Source organism: Melopsittacus undulatus, chromosome 7 (assembly GCF_012275295.1).
Source record: "Melopsittacus undulatus isolate bMelUnd1 chromosome 7, bMelUnd1.mat.Z, whole genome shotgun sequence".
Lineage (NCBI taxonomy): Eukaryota > Metazoa > Chordata > Aves > Psittaciformes > Psittaculidae > Melopsittacus > Melopsittacus undulatus.
This window is the reverse complement of record NC_047533.1, coordinates 38690256-38711309: the sequence shown is the minus strand read 5'-3', so window position 1 is coordinate 38711309 and position 21054 is coordinate 38690256. Positions and strand designations below refer to the sequence as shown.

The window sequence follows — 21054 nt, the reverse complement described above, 5'->3', positions numbered from 1 at the left end:
CAGATATTATTCTTGCAAAAAAAAAAAGTAAAAAAAAAAAGAGAAACCTCTTTTCCTGTGTTTGCAAGAAACCTGAAGCAATGAAAAAAGTGTGAATTGCCATTTATTTCATGGAGTTCAAGCCCCAACAGCTGATGACAGTCAAATTATTTTATTCAACTCTTTTTCTATTTAGAAATTGATATAACAACAGAAAAGAATGTATCATAATATGAGAGTGTACATCATCTCTCACTGATGTGCTTTCCTGAAGGTACAGTCACTCAGCTTTTACAGTTTGCCCATTGCGAGATGTGAAAGGAATAAAATTGTTCTTTGTAAGAGACTGAATTTCACTGAGTTTACTTAGCCGAAGACAAGTGGTAGCAATCAGAATGCATGAAAAGAGTGTGGGGTTTTTTTTTTATTTAGTCCATTTCAAAATCAGTAGTAGCCATATTCAAACTGTCTATTGCAAGCAACTTTCCTTAGACATTGTGATACCTAACTAGTGAAGGTCCAGTTAAGATGTGACCTGGAATTTCTGTATAGGCAACAAAGAGCCTGCCAACACCATGAACAACTTAGGCTGCCCAAGTAATTCTCTTGTTTCTCTCTTATCAGAGAGTTTATGTGCTTCCTTCCTACAAAGGGGGAAACTGCCTAGAACCAGCTCATAGAGAATAGCAAATCATATCTGATGCAATGCCAAATTCAGAGCTATGTAGTAGGATTCTGTGATCAGACAGAGTCTTATAAGTGAACCCAACTCTGAAGGTCGTCAGCTGAAAATGGAGGATTTGCACTGGAGCTATAGTGTGAAGTGCTTGCTCCCATAGTTCGAGAGCTGTGTTCAGGCTGAGCAACCTGAATCTTTTTTATTTATACAGTTGTCTGCACAGTGTGCAGGAATGTGGTCTTGCTCTTGGTGTAGGGTTCCTATTTTGTGCTATTCAGTGCAAACAATCTTCAGACTTGTGGGTGGAAGAGGTCAGAAGAGAAGGGCTAGATGACATTAAAAGCTACAGGAAATTTCCAGTGTCTGAGAACTAACAGAAGCTATGGTCCTAGCAGGTTACATTTGATTTACTTTGGAAATTTGTAATATACTGTCACTTTGAAACAGTTTCATTTTTCAAGGCTATAAGATGATACAATTTACAATATAGAAAAAAATCCCGACTGACAGCCCTATCAGACTTTTTTATATTACCTGCAAGGTCTTTTCTCTTTTTGTTTTCAGCACCTGTTGCCTTTCTTCTATATTTCTGCACTATGGGAGTAGCCTCAATGGAACTCATAAAAACAGGAAAGCAGTTTGATAAATATATGCGTTAGACAGTCTTGCACATGGGAACAAAAATACTTGGTTTAACCTCAGTTCAGTTATGGTACTGATTTACAGCTAAAATGAGTCAGAGTGGCATACAACCTTTGTCCCATGAATACAGTTGGTCATACAAAGACCACCATTCAAAGACACAGTACATCTCTTGTTATTGTGACTGTTCAGGAATTGTGCTGGTTTTTATTGAGTATATGAGTAGGAAAATGTAAAAATACTCTTTTCAGATGTGGGGAGTGTGCACGGCAAGCTCCCATGAGAGAGATTTGTGTTCCTAAATGTGACTCTCCGCCCTTGCAACCAAAAAAGGGATACCTCTTTTCCACATATTTCAGAATTTAAATGTGTATTCTTTAATCAGTTCCAGAGTAGAGGACAAAATCATTTGTGTTTAGCTGAATGTCATTCTTTATTTTTGTTGTCTCGGGCTTGGACTTCCTCACTTGATCTCATACTTCTCCCAGGTATTACTATGGACACAGACCACTCTCTTGACTCACCAGGTCTCCAGTTTTAAGTTTCTTCTCCTCAAACCCCCACCTGTACTGTAATCCTTGCAGGCTAATATTCCCAGGGCTCAGGCTGCTCCCTCTTCTGTGTCAGTGTACATCAGGATTCCTCAGTGTGCAATACCATGCAGTACTCTCCTACTAAATGCATATAACTACATACCAGTTTCTACTCCTTCCTTTTTTGCAGGTAGATTGGAGAAGTCTTGTGTGCTGATCAGCTAGGAAAAAAAGAGACAGGGAGGAGCATGTGCAGGGAGCTCTGTTTCAGTGGAGCTTGATTTTATTTTAACACAAGGTCCTGTATTCTCTGTGTTGTGGCTCGTTTGCTTGTTGCCTTTAATCTATGTGTCAGCATTATACGCTCCACTGTACTGCTAAATGGTAGTCCTTTCAGGTAGTCTGTAGTAAACTTCTTGCAATCTGTAACGATGTAAGGTCTGGGTCAGAGCCTGTGCTGACGATAGAAGTCCAAAGAATTAGTAGCCTGATATGAGAAGCAGTCATAACCTGGCAAACACATTTCGGTGAGACTTAGTTTGAAACACCTAGCATCACTAGATATGGCTTATCATGAGTTTTAATTATGGAACACTAGGCTTTTCTCTCTCTCTTTCCCTGCTATATGAAATGATCAGATTTTTCCAAAGTAATGAGTTTGACAAGCTGAGGTGTTATGTCAAAGACAAAAGATCAGGATTTGTGTTGTAGATGTATTTAGGAAGAGGCAAAACTGTAGGGTGTCTTTTATCATTGGGGTTTTTTTATGATTCTTTGTGTGTGTTTCTATTCAGAAGAAAAAATGTTCCCAAAGATGCTGTTTTGTGATACAAACAGACCCGGATTGTGCAGATAAGAGAACCTGTCAATTACTCTACATTTGCAGCTTAATTTTATTAGGAAGTCAGCTGTCCATTTGCTCCACGCTGGCACCCAACTATTCACATCTTCCTTCAGGTGTGTTTCCCTTCCCATTACAAAAACAATCTAATCATGCTAGTTTAATGCTTACTTTTTAAAAATTTATTTCCATGCATAGTTCTTCATAATTACTTGATATAGGAAACCCACTTGGAAAGGACACTGTTTATAAAACAGCATGCCAGAATGTTTATCTGGCCTTGGGCTTCAGGAACCAGAGGATGGATGAATATCCTGCAGTTGTTTTGGCCATGATTCTACCGTGGATGGCAGGTTGCCAGTAGCAACTGCAGTAAAAGGTCCGGAGTGTCAGTGTCTTCCTCTGTGTGATAAAATAGAGACCATTTACACTTTCCAAACTGTCTCAGGAAGCATTTGTTGCAGATTTTGGAGGACTTGAAGTGGCAAAAGATGGAAGTAGATAAGCTGCTTGCAGGTTATATGCCAACCTGGCTTCCTGTTGGCTCCTCCAAGCCTGGCACCACTGACGGTTTTTTTTGCCCTTCTTTCTAGAACATTTAAAAGAGAAGCTGGAGGAATACATGGTCCGTTTTGGCAAAGTGAGGATTGTACGTACCAAGAAACGAGAAGGGCTCATTCGGACCAGACTGCTAGGAGCTTCGCTGGCTAGAGGAGAAGTCTTGACATTTCTGGATTCTCATTGTGAAGTCAACGTGAATTGGCTGCCTCCCTTGCTTAGTAAGTGTACGAGCATTCATCAGCCATTAAAATTAGAGCATACAGTATAGCTTAAGCATTCAAAGCCATGTCCCACAATAAGCGGGATTTACACTGTACAAAAGTATTTGGAGCTCTGCTGCAGTTTCTAAAGAGTCAGTATGAGGCAGAACTCTGAGACATGCGACCAGCTCTATTTTATGATTCTTGTGAATAAAGAGCTGGTAAAATTTTGAAGTATCATTTTGGCCTATTACAGTTACAATTTATTTTGTTATTACTGCTACAAAATACACTACTAAATCTAGTAGTATGGTATGCCCTTACTATACACCTGTAAACTTTTGCTATGCGGGTATTGTACTCCTTCCTAGTCCTCCACATTCCATTAAAACAGCTTTTGCTGTAAATGTATCTAAGACCTTGGAGTTAAATCCAATAACAACTGCATTCACAATAGGAAGCTCAGAAAGAATGATTTGCTATTGACTGCTTTGCTGGATTCCAGCTGCAGCCAGCAAAGTTCCATTAGTCAAAAGAATGGAAAGAATCAATTGTTGTAGTCTAGGATTTCACTTCAGGAAACAACATCCTATTTTCTGCACACTTGAGTGCATGCAAAGAGTATGTGCTTTGCAAAGTGAGTGCTTTTTTGCTAGCAAAACCAAAGAAAATTTCCAAGTTTACTATAGAAGACATTTGTATTAATTAGAAGATTATGTCATAAGTACAGGACAGGATAGGTTTTCATCAATTAATGGTTATTGTTTCTTGAATTTTGTTGGTAGAACTGTTTGGCCACATAATCAGGTGATAAAGTATTTGCAGTCAAGAAGAAACGATGTTCTGCTAATGAAGTGTCACTTGAGACAAAAAAAAAAAAAACCAACCAAAATAACCCCAAAACAACCAACCAAAACCAGCCATAGTAACTGGTTTTTCTTCTTCAGATCAGTAGCAAAATAATGTACAAAATTCCAAATTTATTTCCTTTCTAGCTTCTTTATCAAATTACACATATGGTCTTACCTCTTGTTTCCATATGTCCTTAAGCATAACATCAGCATTCTTTTGAAAAACCTCCATCTTTGTCTACAGCCTAAATAGCATAAAGGAGCAGAGAGAAGTTTCAACAAGCCTTGCACAAACATGTATAAACAAGTAGATGTTAAACACTCTGGAGTACTCTCCATATACAGCCACCTTTTATCTGCTTTCTGATTTTGCCACACTGTGCATAATACATTGCTACTAATTAAAAAAATCTCCAGAAGACTCTCACTCTTGTCCCCTGAAATCTTTTGCTATGCTACTGCAGATGAGATGTAGACATTCTATTTTGCTAACTTAGGCATGGGAAAAACTTAGACAGTGGGAAAAAAAGCCAGTTGCTTTTCTTGATTTCTTGTCTGAAATGAAGGTATGTCCAGCTGGGTTTCACACTATAAAAACTGAAAAATAAATAGAATGGTCACAAAGGATTTATAATTGCAGTTAGGTTGCAGTTGAGTATTGAATTGATGATTGCAACCCTTAGCCTCAAGCCAGAGAACTGAACAGATGAGAAGCTTCACCAGGGACCAGGTCGCAGTTCTACTTAGTTCTCATGTTCCACATATCATTCTCATTTCACATATAGTAGAAATACCCATAGCTAACCAGCGAGGGGATCTAGAAATTAATCTTTAGGAATACTGGAACCCAGAATCAACAGGCATAATTTTTAAAGAAAATGTGGAGTATTACATGAAGAAGGACAACTAGAAAATTAACACACTGCTTTTAAGGATGCCCTGTGCTTTTTTTTTCCTAAAGGGATGAGAAAACTTTCTCATATCCAATAGGTGGCAAATGTAGTCAGAGGACAACCAGTTGCTAATAATAGTAAAGTTAATGATTTTTTGCAAGTGTTTATCTAAAGATCTACCTTGTGATTCATTCAGCAATGCATGTGACTGAATGTCATTCAAGGAAACCACAACGGAGGATATAGTGTGTATTTATTGCTTTGAAGCTGCCCTATTTTAGCTCTGATTTATCTGTCATGTGTTATGAGAAGTCCTCAACAGGAGCGCAGTTCAACCCTGCTCTGGAGTTGCCTCTGAAGAGGTGTAGTGGTTTCCACTGCTCCAAACCACATTTTGTTCAAAATGAGACCTTGAAAGGCAGAGGACTAGGAAGTACTGAGAAAACCAAGAGCAATCACATAAAAACAGTTCTCAAAGTTATTTAGTCACCTAACTTATATTTTCAGAATTGACTGTCAGGAAGACAGCTATTTTACTACTTGTTAGGTATCTAAATAGCTTTGTGGTGCTGAGCTACAGCTGGTTTCGGTTTCAGTCCTTTGTTTTCTTAAAAACAGATGCAACATGTTTTTTCTTTATTTTCTTTAAGCTTTATTTAGTTTATTTCTTCAGCTTAAATCAGCTTCTAAACTGAGGAAAACAACTTTCAGATCTCAGTTTAGCCTGATATTCACTGAACAGGTAGCTCTGGTCATGTAAAAATGTTGGCAAACACAGCTGTTTGTTATCACTCCTCAATAGTAGTCAGCAGAAGGCAAGATGTGATTTGGGCTCCAGCTGCTGTAGTTAAGAATTTAGTGTAGTGTGAAATCACTGTTACTTCAGGTAAGAAACTTGAGCAGCAAATCAGCTGAAAGATGAAGGCATATCTTCTGCTGATGTTGCTGTAGGAGCAGTAAGAGGGGAGATGGACAATAGATAGATTAGTAATGCCACACGCTACCAGAACTAGTTTTGTTAAAATAGATTTTTTTTTCTGACCAAGACTTAAAACTATATCATTATTAGGTTATGCTTAGCAAGTTATCAAGATACCTGCTAGCTATAGCTGACCATTTAACTGACAACATTATATAATGCATCACTTGCCAGTGGGGATACTAAGAGTACAAGTACTTATGACAACTCAGATAACAAGAGATAATTTGCTGAGCCATTCAAATGTTGTCACCATCTGTAACAACGTATTCAGTTAGGAAAATAAGAGTGTTTGCAATGTGGCATTGTTGCTTTAACCAGGCCAATTTGAAACCAGCACTTGAAATTAAAGGGTTAGGGTTAGGGTATTGACAACTTCTGTTTATTGTCACATATGCACACTCTGCTTGATACTATAAGTGCTGAATTCAAATACATATGTATATATTGCTTAAAATTGCAAGGTAGGAAGCTCTGTGCAATGATGTTCCCTCTTGTTCCTATGCTTTCCCTCTAATCTGCAAGATTTTTACATGTACAGTGATGCTTATCTTTCTGTTCTTCCCTTTAACTGCAGCATCTATGCATTGAAATAATACATATACATTTTCAGAACATAGGAATTCAGGACATAGGAATGTGTGACAGGATTATGAGTAAATGCAGTGGAAAAGAAATACTGTAAAGTATTTCAGCTATGGCTTTCAGTTTCTTGAAAAGGAACAGGTGGGATAAAGAGCAGTGGCTGGCAAAGGCAGCAGCATTTTCACATCTGTTAAGTTATGGTACCAGCACTCTTGCGAAATGTAACGTAGCCCTACAGCCCTTTTTTCTGTTTCCTAAATTCATATTGGGCTTACATTTAAGCCTAAGAAGTATGTATGCAAAAGCAATTAATTTAGGCATACTGAAAGAAACATTAAGGCTGTAAGTTTGATTTGCTGCCTTTGTTATGCACAGCAACAAACACTTTGGTTTTTTCAAAAGTCAAGATATTTCTGTGCTTCCTCATGTTCTGTAAAACATTTTGTGGGCTGAGAAGTAGGTTCTGTGGAAACGCACAAGAACAGGCAGGTAAGCATCATCTTACTTGCAAAATTGTTGCAGAGTTGTATAAATGAAGACTGGGATTGAGTTTTATCATTTCTCAAACAATTTTCTCCCTGGCTATTTCTGTGTGTGACTTAGAGACTTCCAATCCTTTAGTCTATTTAAGGCTACAGCTTTTAAAGATCAAGAGAAAGATGCTAATGTATTATGAGTCTACCTTTGACCTGCTCCAGCCAAATCAATCCCATTTAGTTTCGCTCCTCCAATCAATTTAGAAAGGAGGGATCAGAGACAGATTATTATAACTATTAGCAGGACCATCACAGGAAAGAAGTTATGTAAAAATGACTTTACATAATGATTACAGATAGCACTACATAATATACCAGTGAATGAAATTATATTTGGCAATAGCAACAGTAATGCAGCCATTATGTCTGAGATGAGTTTCCTATCATTTTGTGAGAGCCTGTGCTTTAAATTTATTTCACTATTAAAGGACAAGAATGTAAAAACCTGCTGAATTTCCAAGCACAATAATTTCTCACTAGCAGTCGGCGTTCTTCCCCCATCTGGACAGTCTATAAACAGCAACTGAGAATAAATATGAAAACTACAGACATTTCACTGAAATAATCTTTTTTCTTAATTTTAATCCTTCAGAAGCACAGAAGCAGAGTCTGTATTGCTAATCCTTACACCATGATTATCTGGCTTCCTATCTAAGTGTTCATTCCACACCCAGCCCTCTGGTTTTTTTTAGGGTATTATCAAGCAGCAGTGAAATCTAATCCTTAAAAACAAAAAAACAAGTTTTCCCCATACTCCCTACAATGTAGGAAACTAGGCTATCATTCAGAGAAAAACCTTTATTATACTTAGAATTTTAAGATTTTGTTTCCTCAAGAGTTCACAGATAGGTTTTCTACAGTACAGATTTTCCCTGTACTTCCTAATTTCAAACCATTATTCTTCTGTTTATTCTTGCAGTTGGAATGTCTTCTTTACTTTTGTTTCTTTTCTGAGGAGCTGTGTGGGATTAAGCAGCAGGAATTACCAAAGCAGACTCAGGCTCACCCTGCCCTTATACTAGATGTGGGAATTTGATTTAGCTTCACACTTCTCTTATTTTTTTCCAAAAAAGCAAAAAGAAATTCTTTTCTTTGGAAAACAAATGAGTAAGAACAACGTTGTGGGGCCTTCTTTATATCTCAAAGACTGGTACAAAACAAATAGGACGCAAGCCCTGTTTTGTTCATGTTGGAGTTTGCCTTTAATTTGTAGCTTTTGATCTCAAAGTTGATGCACACTAGCGCCACAGGAACAGCAGCTGAATGGTTGCAAGGGCTGAGATTCACATTTAGGAACACAAATCTGTCTCATGGGAGCTTGCCATGTACACTCCCCACATCTGAAGGAGTATTTTTACATTTTGCTTGCTGGCTTGTTCCGTAGCTGACAGATTGGGGACAGCTCAGAGTAGCAAAGTGACAGAGATATAGATGACTGGACTCTTGTGGGTCTCACAGGGATATGCCTCCCTTTAAAGAACTGTAAATGCTTCTAATCATTGCCCAACTGCATTAAGTCCGTTTTAGATAAAGGTTTGATACAGATTTGAAAAATGAAATTATTTGGGGGCCACAGGGAACAAAGCAAGCAATCTTCAAACATCAGAAAAACCTGTGGGATTCACTTTGCAGTAATATGATAGATGGCTTGACTAGACATGCCGTTTCCTATTTTCTACTTTCATTTTTCAGACCAGATTGCACTAAACCACAAAACCATCGTGTGTCCTATGATCGATGTCATTGACCACAATCACTTTGGCTACGAGGCACAGGCGGGGGATGCCATGCGAGGAGCTTTTGACTGGGAAATGTACTACAAAAGAATACCGATTCCTCCAGAGCTCCAGAGAGCTGATCCCAGCGACCCCTTTGAGTAAGTAGTGATAAAGGGGAGAGTGGGAACATGAAGCACAACAAGCAAAGAAGGCAACAGTAGCAGAAGAATCCAAGCCCAGAAGTTTCCATGTAGGGTCCACTTCATACTAACGGAAGGTCATAGAAGCAAACAACTTCTGTACATGTTTATGAAACCCTAAAACTAGGAAAAAGATCAGGGTAACGAGTTGCAGGATTCACAAGCTGTGCCTGGAAATACAAACCTTCCACCCCTTTTCTGGCCCAGGGGTCATACGTTAAAGAAAGAGGCACATACTGGTAGTTAAGAGAAATTATTGGCATTGGACAAGGAGGGGATATGACTGCAGTTATTCTGTTTATTCCACAGAGCACTGAACAGACTTCAGTTTAATGTTTTATTTGCTGGAGATTGATGCAATGCATGCATCAATAGCTGAGTCCACATTCTTCCAGCAGATGCTTTGTTTATGACTGGTGATATTGCTACTGTATATGTATTGCTGTAACTTAAACACAGAGCTGTCAAACCTGAACAATGTCAAGCTGATTTGTAAATAAATTGTTACAAGCCTGCCAGTATTGTATACATAAGCTCTTTCACAGGAATGATCGTCTACTTTTCACAAAAGTAGATCTTTTTCTTTTCTTTTAATTATTCTCATGTAAAGATCAGCTAGGATTAATCCTCATCAGCAGAGAGGACAGACAGACAGACATGATTCGATGTAGTGGTCTCCAGCACTCTCACAGAGCTTGGATCCTTGCAGAACTGGCAGCAGACTGGCTCTGATGCTGCCATTATCCCTGACTGAAACTTGCTGCAGGTTTTGGCAGTTTAAAACTCAGCATTTTCTCTTCCCCAAAACAAAATCTGGAAACAATAGCAACAGAAAACTTCTGTCTCTATCCAAGACTCTTCTCTATTTTGAAGTAATGGATCCAATTCGTGCAGAAATTGACCCTTATGTCCAGGGAATTACTAGATGGGTATAGGGAGAAATAGGTAATTGTGGCATTCACTGGGCTTATTTTCATTATTCTGCTTGTTCCTTTTTATTTACCTCCATCTAGACTCATCAGTCTTCATCTTGCGTTAGTGTAAGTCCTTATGAAATACTTTCCATCAGCTGCCAGTGTGACCACTCTATGACATAGGTGCAGTTAGTGCAATCACATAGCACTCCAAAGTTTCTAGGGCCTCCCTTTCTCTTCCACAAGTCTTCCTGGTCTTCTGAGCAGCTGTACTTTCTTTGTATTTACAGAAAGCCACCTAGCACATCATGTAATTTGGTTCAGCATTCAAAGTTTGTATGTAAGTAAAACTGCTATATTGCCGGGGTTACTTATCTGCTATTTCACCCATTTACAGTTTGTTGTATGCATCTTTCAAAGACAAGAAAGGATGGAAGAGGGTTCCTGTAATCTCTTGTAATCTGAGTTCTTGTTTCCCCAGAGAGGTGAAAAGGCTTCCTAGTTCTTACACAAATCAGTGAGAGTCTTTGTTTGTTTTCCCCATGACAGTATCTGCATCAGAGTAATGCAGATGGAAAAGCAGCATTGCTCATGAATCACTATGTCCAGCCCCACACATGGCAGCATGATTGAAGGCTGGTGGAGCTAGGACAATAACTTTGCTCAAAAGTACTCTCTGCCTATAGTGTTGAGGGTTTAGATGTGTTTTAAATAATCAGTATGAATTTTGCTTAGGGGAGGAATTATTTTCTCATTCAGAGTTAGTACTGCTTTCTCCTAGGGCCTTCTCTGTTGACACCTCGAGCTTTTAATATCTTGCTTGCAAGAAGTATGGTAAAAATTACAAACTATTTTAGATATCAGCAATTTAATTGACCAAGACAAGTTCTATAGAATTTAAGAGACTGAACAATTTTCCCATGCATATACGCTAAAACTAGAAATGGCTTCAGCCAGCACCACAGTCATTATGTTATTTTATTTTCTAAGCAGTAGGGTTGGGGTTTTTTATTTATTTAGGTTAAATATTTTACTACTGGTATCCTAATAGCTTTATTTCTTGCCAGGAGCATCAGATCTGAGCTGATCCTTAATGAACTGGAAAACTGCCAGCATTTTTTAGTAAAACACCAGCAAATAATAGGTACATGATCCAAAAATTGTGCTGATGAGTTTTTTCCCTGACTTAAAATGCCAACTCAGTACATGGGTTCAGCAGAAAAGATCACATTAGCCTAAGAACTGATGTACATAAAACCAGATCAAACGATGGAAGACCTAAGACCAGTCATTATATTGTCTGAATTATATTATCTGAATGATATATGGCTTTCTGTCTGCACTCATGAGATCCCACTTGGAGTACTGGGTACAGTTCTGGTTCCCCAACAGAAGGAGGACATGGAGCTGTTGGAGCAAATCCAAAGAAGGGCCATGAGGATGATAAGGGGGCTGGAGCACCTTCCGTATGAAGACAGGCTCAGAAGAGAAGGCTGCATGGAGATTTCACAGCAGCCTTCTAGTACCTGAAGGGGGCCTACAAGGATGCCGGAGAGGGACTCTTCATTAGGGGAAGTTCAGGTTAGATATAAGGAAGAGGTTCTTTATTGTGAGGGTGGTGAGGCACTGGAAGAGGTTGCCCAAAGAAGTTGTGAATGCCCATCATTGACAGAGTTCAAGGCCAGGTTGGACAAAGCCATGAGCAACCTGGTCTAGGGTGAGGAGTTCCTGTCCATGGCAGGGGGGTTGTAACTAGATGATCTTAAGGTCCTCTCCAACCTTAACCATTCTATGATAAATACTGCTGCAGCAAACATCAGCTGTTTGCTGTTGACACAAGAAACTGAAGTGTTGTCAGATAGGCTTTTGGTGTGACAGTATCATGGAGCTCACTGAGCTCCAGTGCCAGCTGTGGCAGTGCTTCCGGAATTTTTCCCTGCTTTTATTGTATTTTCTTTTAAAGTGTACTTCACTTTGGTTAGTGTTTGACAGGTACTCTCCTACTGAATGCTGTCTATCTGGACACAGTCTTCCAGTTCAAAATGCCTCGTGAAGAATCTAGACATTCTCATCCACTTGTGGTGTGAGCCTGGCCATGGTTTATTGTTCATATGCTTACAGTGCCACTGAGGCACCATCTCCACCCTTTGCTGTGACAGAACTTGAAGTTTCATTTCAGATCTCAGCTTTTCCTGATGTACACCCACACCCATTCTCAGGCAGTTTACAGCTGTTCACAACAAGTAGCTTTACACCATGATTTGGCTTGATGTTTATGACTTTAGGACTGTACTGTTTCCAGCCTACCCAGTGTCAAATTCTGGTACACATGCGCCAGCCTGGGAAACGGGTGACAAATTTATAATGGCATTAGGATTATGCTGCATTCATCTCCAAAATGTTATCAGTTTAGTTCACATATAGTATGTTACTGGCCACTCCAAGTTTTCCATAGGTTTTGCTTGAACCAAACTATAAAATGTGGTTTTAATTGAAGCTTCTATGTGAATTACTGGCTATTTCTCTGTGCTTATTGTAGTGTATAAGAACGTTTAGCAACTGTTGCACACATGGATATAGAGTAGCCTTTAAGATTATCTGTTTTTCTCAAAGATCTATGTTGCTGTTTTTTCAGGATGCACTGAATCCTTAGAAGCATGGAAGTTGGACTTCACCCCTATAAAATGTTGCCTCCCCATCCAGAGGCTACATCTGTGAACTCCTTGCCAACTTCCCTTTTTCATGTGCCACAGAAACAGCAGAAGTTTTATACTGCATTCAACTGACATGCCACTTTTCCAGCTCACGACAGTTGGCTGTAGTGATTTTTCTCTTGTGATTCATGTACAACTACCCCAATATATTCTGAAGGGGCTTCATGATATTTTTCTCTGATGCATTCAGGATTGTGTAAAAGACACAGAGCAAATTGGTGTTCTGATGTATTTTGGGAAATCGTCAGGCAGTTATCACCATGTCATGCTGATGCTTACGGTCTAGATCCAGGGTCAATGATTATTCAGCGGAATTTGAGGTGACTTGGGAAATTATCTTCTAATCTATAAACCGGGAGGACCAGAGATGTTTATCTCCTTTGTGGCAAGGATGACCTTGACTTATTGTTTCTCACTGGTTTGTTTCTTTATCATGACAGAGATTTGAAAGCATGCCCTTATGGGACACGTAGATTTAGGATATAAGAGCATGCTCTTGTGTGGCTCTTTCTTTCTGTGGTGCAACCACTTTAGTCTCTGGAGGAATTTGCCTAACCCAAGCGATTGCCACTTAAGCTAATAGGGTAACCTTGTTACTATAATGGACTGTGATATACAGCCTGTCAGTTTGTATGATTTAATAGCCTGTCTGGGCTAAAAGCTCTCTGGAAGTTTAAAACAGAGGTTTGATATGCTCAGGCCTGCTGGGGATGACTGCCCTTTACTTCCTGGCAGCTCTTAGATTACATCAATTCATGTTATCACATGCCTGATCTGAAAATGGGCATCGGTGTCCATCCATGCCAGCGGCAGCTTATCTAACCAGGCAAGAAAATACTAACAATTCAACTCAAAATACTATTTGTAAAAAAAAAAAAAAAAAAAAAAAACCACAAGAAAAAAGCCCCCACAAAATAATGGAGAGGATTAATGTAGCACCAATCAAATAGGGTAGGAAAGGGCTGCACAGCTCCTTGGAGCAGATTTATGGTGGTGTAACTTTATGATTCAGGAGAGAGGGAAAGGTGCAGCTGAGATCTAACAGCATTGCTATTGAATTGCAACTCAAGATGGAAAGCGTAACTGATGAGAGAAGTGTTGTGCTGTTTACTGGATGCCAAGACTTCTAGCACCTATTTGGGAAAGTTAGTTTTTTTGGTTTATGACCACTCCTTACCCTCAAAGAGTTCCTTGTTTGCCTTCTGATGTAAAGCTGTCATCTCCAGATGTCACTGAAAGGAGACAAAGCTGAAGAATCATATTATTCTACCAAAGGACCAGGACAGTAATTTGACAAATACTGGGTTAGCTGAGGAAGTAGAAGCAACTTTGATGAGGCATTTTAGTTCCTGTACTTAGTTTCCTATTTATAAAATAGGAAGCATTCCACCATTGCAAGTCTACTTTGTGTATGAGTCTGGCAAAGGTTATAGGACTGAGGTCTCACAATTATAGGAACCGCTTATGGTTTATGGACATACTTTCTGGTAAAATTTTGGACCTGTTTTGTGGATAAAATGAGGCGATCAATACATTTTTCTCTTCCTGTTCATCACAGACTCGCAAACTTGGATATAATGTGTGACCTTAAAGTAACCAGGAAGATTACGTGGCCCTTTCTGTCGAATTGCATACCTAAAATCATATTATTAACATGCAAGCTGTTATCAGCATGCTCTTTTACTTGAATTGACATACTCTCAGAAACAATCTCTTTCTGCAGCTCCTTACTTTCAGTCCTTATACGTACTTTTAACAACATGTTGGTGCAAAGAACGTCTTTGCTAAGACTACATTTCAAATCTGACAAGCACTTTTACAATTTTATGATCGCTTTCCAAAGTTTAGAAAGTGCTTTGGACAATGATTTCTGTTCTATAGCTCCCAGAGCTTTATAGTCTGTCTTTTATGGCTGATTTCTGCCTATAAACATATTCATAAAACCTCTCACAACCAGAAACAGTCGTCTATTTTTATAAAGCCTAAGTATAATCTACTGTTTTGAACTGTGCTACAGGAATGTTTGATACAACGACATTATCCTGCAAAGAAATAGTCTCCAAACAAGGTGAGTTTGTGTAATTTAAGGTCTTGATTTATTGTTTTTACAAGCTGTGGTCTGTAGAAGACTGTTAGTGGAGATAACAATAGTGGAGATAACAATAGCTTTTACAAACTGCCATCCACCCATAGCACTAGCACAGTGAAGACATGTATATTCAAGTGTAGAGGTTGTGTACAACCAGTACATTTTCTCTGAAGGCCAGTTCAGAAGTGAGAACTCTACAGAGAGTGTAACCTGTCAGAGTAAAATTTAAAAATCGTTAAAAAACAAACAACCAAGGATGAAAAGCTATTGCTGGTATAATTTTTTGAACCTCACGAGAGTCACTCAAGGGATTGAGTCCTACATAGTAGTTGAAATGGGTAGATTCAGGTTTGATACACAAAACTTCAATGTTTCTAGTGACTTATGCCTTCCAAGATGAAAAAGAAATAATTGTGTTCAAAATGTTCATAATTCACCTTGAATGTAGAGTTTCTGGAGCTGTTAGGCAAGTATTAACTTTAGAGTTTGACAGTCTAGATGCACATATACTGAAGCAAATTCATAGAGTGGGTCACCATAACTACCAATAATTAGAAAACTAAGTCATTTCTGGACATGAATTTAATATTTCTTTACACAAAAAAAGACTGAGATGATGGCCAAGAAGAACACAGAAAGATGTTGCTCAGTTCATACACGTGAGCTATTTAACGCTATCAACATGATATTGATACAGATGACTTGGTATTCAAAATTATAAAACAATTACAAAACATGTCCAAACAATTTTCCTAAAAAAAAAAAAGGAAATCACTCTTTTAAAATAATTATTTCTGTTCTTAATTGTATATTTTCAAGCCATTTGATCTAGAACTTTCGTGAAGGATTTGGTGACACCTCTTGGTACTAAGAAATGGAAAGCCAAGACTTATTTTTATGGTGTGTACCTGCATAAAGTTAGGAGTGACCTATGTATCCACTTCCATTTCTGTTTATTTGTTGTGGATTTTTATTAAAGAATTTCTATCTAAGACCAATTTCTATCTAAGGACTCAATCTAGTGCCATGCTTGCTTCAAACAGAAGAGAGAACAGAGACTGAACTAATTTTGTCAGACTCCTCTCTGCCAAACGTCTTCCAAATCTGTGCATTGTTGTATGTTCCATACATGCTCATTGGCTCATATTAACTGATACTCTTTAACATCTGTCCAGTATGAGCAGCTGGGCTTGGGGGGCTATGTGTATGTGTCATCTTCCCTTACTCTACAGGGTCTGTCAGATACTCCACAGTATCACAATGCTTTAGTTCCTTTCCTCTCCAGTGCCCATGGTTCTTTTTTCAGAGGCAGTGACCAACTAAGTATGGCACAGAAGCATCTTCACTTGCTGATACATACTTTCTGATTTTTTGTCCACGTAGAATAATACTGACTGTCCAGCTATATTAGCACAGGACTCCCTTAGCCCTGAAGTGGTTTTTCTGGCTTCCACTCTGAAGAAGTTAAGCTGCCAATGTAGCTTGTGCTGGAAGTACAAAAAGATGGGGCTGGGAAGAAATTTCTGTATAGCTAGTGTTTCAGTACTGTTATATCTAACCAGAAATTTTCTTGCCACAGCATTAACCCCTATATATTTTGTCATATACACTGTAGACTGGGAGAAGACCTTTTAAATAATTGAGGACTCGTGTCAGATCAGTTCATTGTTCATTTTCAAGTCATTTATTTTTATTTTTTTCAGTCTCAGTAAGTCATGTTTTCTAGATCTCTAATTACTCTTAGCTGTCCTCTGGACTTTTTCCATACTGAAAGCAGATAGTGCCAAAGTTGCGTAGTAGAATAAGCAGGTGATGTTGTCTGTCTCAGACACTGTGTTCCTTTTTACATTTTCTTGACATTGTTGATTTATGGTAGGCTTCTGCTCTGGTGTAAGCTCTACATCAGTTTCTACAGAACTGGTATCTAGCCAAGTGTTCATCATTCCCTTCTTGTAATTCAGATTTTGTGTGTCTGAAGGCAAGGTATTTTTCTTCATATCTATTTGAAGTGCAGCGTCCAAAAAGGGGATCTGTCTTCATTAACCCTAGATCAGCATGGTATTTGTAGGTGAACATTTTGAATTTTATCTTATTTTGCCTTCACTTCTCCAGTTTGCTAAGGTTTTTGCATTTTGATTAACCATTCAGTTTTTACAGCCTATAGCAATGCTGTTTGAGCTCTATTTGAGGTTCATGCAAATGGCAAACTCTGTTCTAAATTCTGATTTGTAGGAATGTCTGTTTGGTCCATGCCAGAAACCAAGATATGCAAAGTCTCTGACTTTCCAACAATGCCTCCAGTGGTTCCTCCAATTTCTCAGCCAAAAATGCAGCATGTACTACTTCTGTGGCCCTGGAAATTTTGTCAGATGTGGAAGCCTTGCTTTCTGCCAAGGAAACCTTTATAAAATGGTACACAAGACTTCTTCCACATGTGCCAGATGGCATTGAATTTATAGCATGATGGCAGCTGTCTCTCCAGGTCCCTTCCAGACCTGACACCAAGGTCTAAGACCTCAGGGACACAAGTTCTAAACCAATACACTTATCTACAAAGCCCTGTTTAAAGCTCCATGGAGTAGCATTGCTGAGTTGCACCATGTAGGGTTTTAATGCAACACTGAACTGAGTCAATGCAGGACAATGTTTGCAGATATGCTTTCAAGAAAATTTCCATTCTGATGTTGGCTTATAGGTGATTGCTTTTTAGTCATGGCTATCAGCAGGTTTTGCATCTCTCTGACAGCAATTATTTATCTTCCGTATTTCTGTAGTAGTTAACCATGGCAGTTAGCTGTGAATCAGATCTAAGAACCTGAATGAGAAAAAGAGAGCTAATACCAATTCTGTTTAAATTATTAGGGGAGTTCACTATAGGTATTGATGTGATGAGGACCTTAGAAATAAGACATTTGAGATCACATTCTGAATTATCCCCAGACGCACTAGCATCTGTTTTCTTTTCATGTAATTAACCAAAATATCATCATTCTAGCTGGAAGACAAGTTTTGTCAAGAGGCAAAGGCAAATGCCTCCAGCAACTTGTGAGGGTGAAAATCATGATAAAACACTACAAATTTTGCTGTGTTAGTTTATTTATAAGATGCTGTGCATATCAGAGATAGCAGGAACAAATAAGGCTCAAAACAGTTGACATTTGTTTTCCCATGAAGTGCCAAGGTAGTGTCCTTTACTAGGGAAGAAGAGTCATATATCACCTTTCTTCATTTCTAAAAATATCTGTTTCCTTTGGGGGATATCAGCTATCTCTTTGAGTGAATTATTTGGAAAATCAACCCCTCTGATGTTTTCTGATGTTAAGTTGATGTGTCAGTGTTATTTTCAGTGCTGGAGAGGGGCTTTAAGTTACACAAATCCATTTGCTCCCTGCAGAGAATGAGGTGCCTGCAAGGATTGAGGAGACAAGTTATCCAGCGGAAAGTTTAGCTATTCCGCAGAACTTCCCTGGCTTTTCTGTGCTAGGACAAATAACCACTCTGTTTTCCCATGAGTACAAATGACATGTGGACATGCGGTGAATTAGAAGTAGAAGAGATGGTGATAAGCCGGGGCACAGTGGGAGGGAGAACAGTAACAGCATTTTGCCTTTCAAACCATTGTGACCATGCAAAGGACCTCTCAGAGTACCTGAGGTAAAGGTGAACGGAGGGAAAAAAGTATTTTGGAGCAGTATTTTCAGACCACTGCCCAGGGACCTGAGGGAGTGGTTTTAAGACTCCCAGAAGGCACTGAAGGAAAGCAGACTCCCTGAGTTCTCAGCCACGGGAAATGTTTCAAAACCCCAGCTCATTGCTTTGCAGTAGGTTTTAACACCTAGCCCATTTTGTAGTGATTCTTTTCGACAGAATGACAGGTTAAACAGCAAAACTATTCAAAGCACAGTCTTTGTTCCTGACTTGCTCAAAGGGCACTCAGAGAAGAATAGTCCTTTGTTAGTGGTAGTTACAATATGTGTAACTAGTCAATGTAGCTAATTCAGATGGGCCTTGTTATTTCAGGGGTGTTCTCATTTGACTTTAAATCAAGCAGCATAACCAAAATGAAATTAATATAAATGTACAACTATATTGCTTTAATTTTTGCACTTTATCTTATATTACTGTAATTGTGTTTCCATTCCTGAGGTTTTTGTAAATCACAAGATACTGCAACCAATTCCCAGTATTGAATTCCTGTAATGATAACTTAATAGATTCATACATCTTTAATACTAAAACAGAGTATTTTGACTGTCTCAGTGGAACTGGTAATACTTTAAGAGCATTCATATATCTACTGAAAGGTAATAACATGCTCATAATTTCTATAGACATGGAAGGACCCAAAACTTTTCAAAACGTTGGTATTAGGATGACCGAGACTATACAATTTTTTATACTGCCTTTTCTTTTTAATGTGGCATAACAAAATGCTGATCAAGCTTTTCTAAAATACTTGACACATGTTCAGGTATTTTAAAATGCTAAAACACGTGATCAGGTAATAGAAAAGATGTCTTTTGATTGCCTTTTAATTTTTTGCCTTTTTATTTTCATTTATAGCTTGTGGGATACGAAAGCTTTCTAAGCTCAGCAGGCACAGCTGACCATAGGCTGTAAGAATATCTGTGTCACGGAAGGCTGATAGATGAGCCTTATCTACAGACAGATTTCATCTGTCTCATCTAATGCTTATTAAGAAATCTAACCTCGGTTAAATTGTATTATACAAACCTTCAATTGGATCAAGGACTGCCAAAGAGCTGGTTTCTGCAATAATTACTGGACTTACATCTCCACCTACTGGCTAATGGGGCAAAGTTCCATTCAAATGGTAGTTTAAATGAAGTAGTAGTGTTTTACCTGTAAAAGCTTTTATAATTATATTAAAATCATTTATAGGCACGATTTTCAGGGAAAGTTTGTTCAAAGTTCCTTGGCCACGTATGTAATGAAGCCATTGACTTCAAAGTCCTTGACCTATAAATATTAGCCTATGTCTTCATAAAGAAAATATAACAAGATTTTTCAGTCAGAAAAAAAATGTATTTAAACCCACCTAGAGATCCTTTCATTGAGAATGCATGAGCACATCCAAGAGTCAAGTGTGCAGTAGACCTGTAGGAAGTTATTGCTATTAACTCAGTGAAGCTTAATAGCAAAACAAGAATGATGTCACTACAGGAAATTAATTAAAATTAAAAAAAAAAAAAGAAAAAAACCCCAGAAAAAATCTGTTGTAGAAAAGGGCTCGGACAACTGACCCCACTGGGTGATTGTCAGCGTTGTCATCAAGCAGAGAAAAGAAAAAGGAGGGCAGGGAACACACAAAATATCCCAATAGCAGTTTAGAGATTAGCAAAGAGAAAAGGCTGAAATTTGGCAACAAGGAGTTCAAAGTCAAAGTGAACTGACAATGAAAATTTCTTTCAGAATAAATTTCATCCATTGGTAACAGTAGAGAAAGAGAAATGCTGTTTTAAAAAATGATGGTCATAGACAATGTCTCTCCAGTGTGACAGCAGCTGTGAAAAGGGCAAATGCAATCCTGGAACTTATTTTCCTGTAGCCCTTGTCCCTTTATGGTTACAGAATATTTCAGAATCTCAGCTGCCCCTACTCTTTTTCCTCACAAGTCAGGATATCATCTCCTCTCAACCACAGATAGAATCTGTCATGCTTCTGTTGTCTTTTAGACACTACAACCTCTTCCTGATTTCCCCAGGGAGAAGGGAAAAACATCAAATAGACACAAAATTACAGCTCCAAAGATTTTGCTTTCTCGTTCCTTATGATGGGGCATTCACTTGTGAGAGATGATATCACATCCTATCTACCTGCATCTTAATATCTTTCGACTAGCCTTTCTACTTAATTTCTGATTAATTAGCAAGTTTCTAGCTTCAGAAAGCTTTCTACTAAAGATACATTAGTAAAATCTTAACCTTTGTATGCAATAGTAATTATACAATCTCTCTAGTAGTCATATAAAGGACAACTACAGTACAACGCATAGTGAAACTAGAAATCTGATGCTTGGGTGGAGTAATAGTAACTCTCTCACACACATAGAATCACAGAATAGTTAGGATTGGAAAGGACCTCAAGATCATCTAGTTCCAACCCCCCTGCCATGGGCA

At 38.5% G+C, this 21054-nt stretch overlaps 1 protein-coding gene across 1 annotated transcript in view; it reads left to right on the top strand.

Moving 5' to 3' along the window:
• The window catches only part of GALNTL6 (polypeptide N-acetylgalactosaminyltransferase like 6), a 463044-nt gene that overhangs the window by 374484 nt on the left and 67506 nt on the right, over positions 1-21054 (top strand). The window contains exons 5-6 of the mRNA XM_005145519.3: positions 3268-3453; positions 8972-9155. Coding sequence (XP_005145576.1) covers positions 3268-3453; positions 8972-9155 — 370 coding nt within the window. The remainder of the gene's footprint in view (positions 1-3267; positions 3454-8971; positions 9156-21054) is intronic.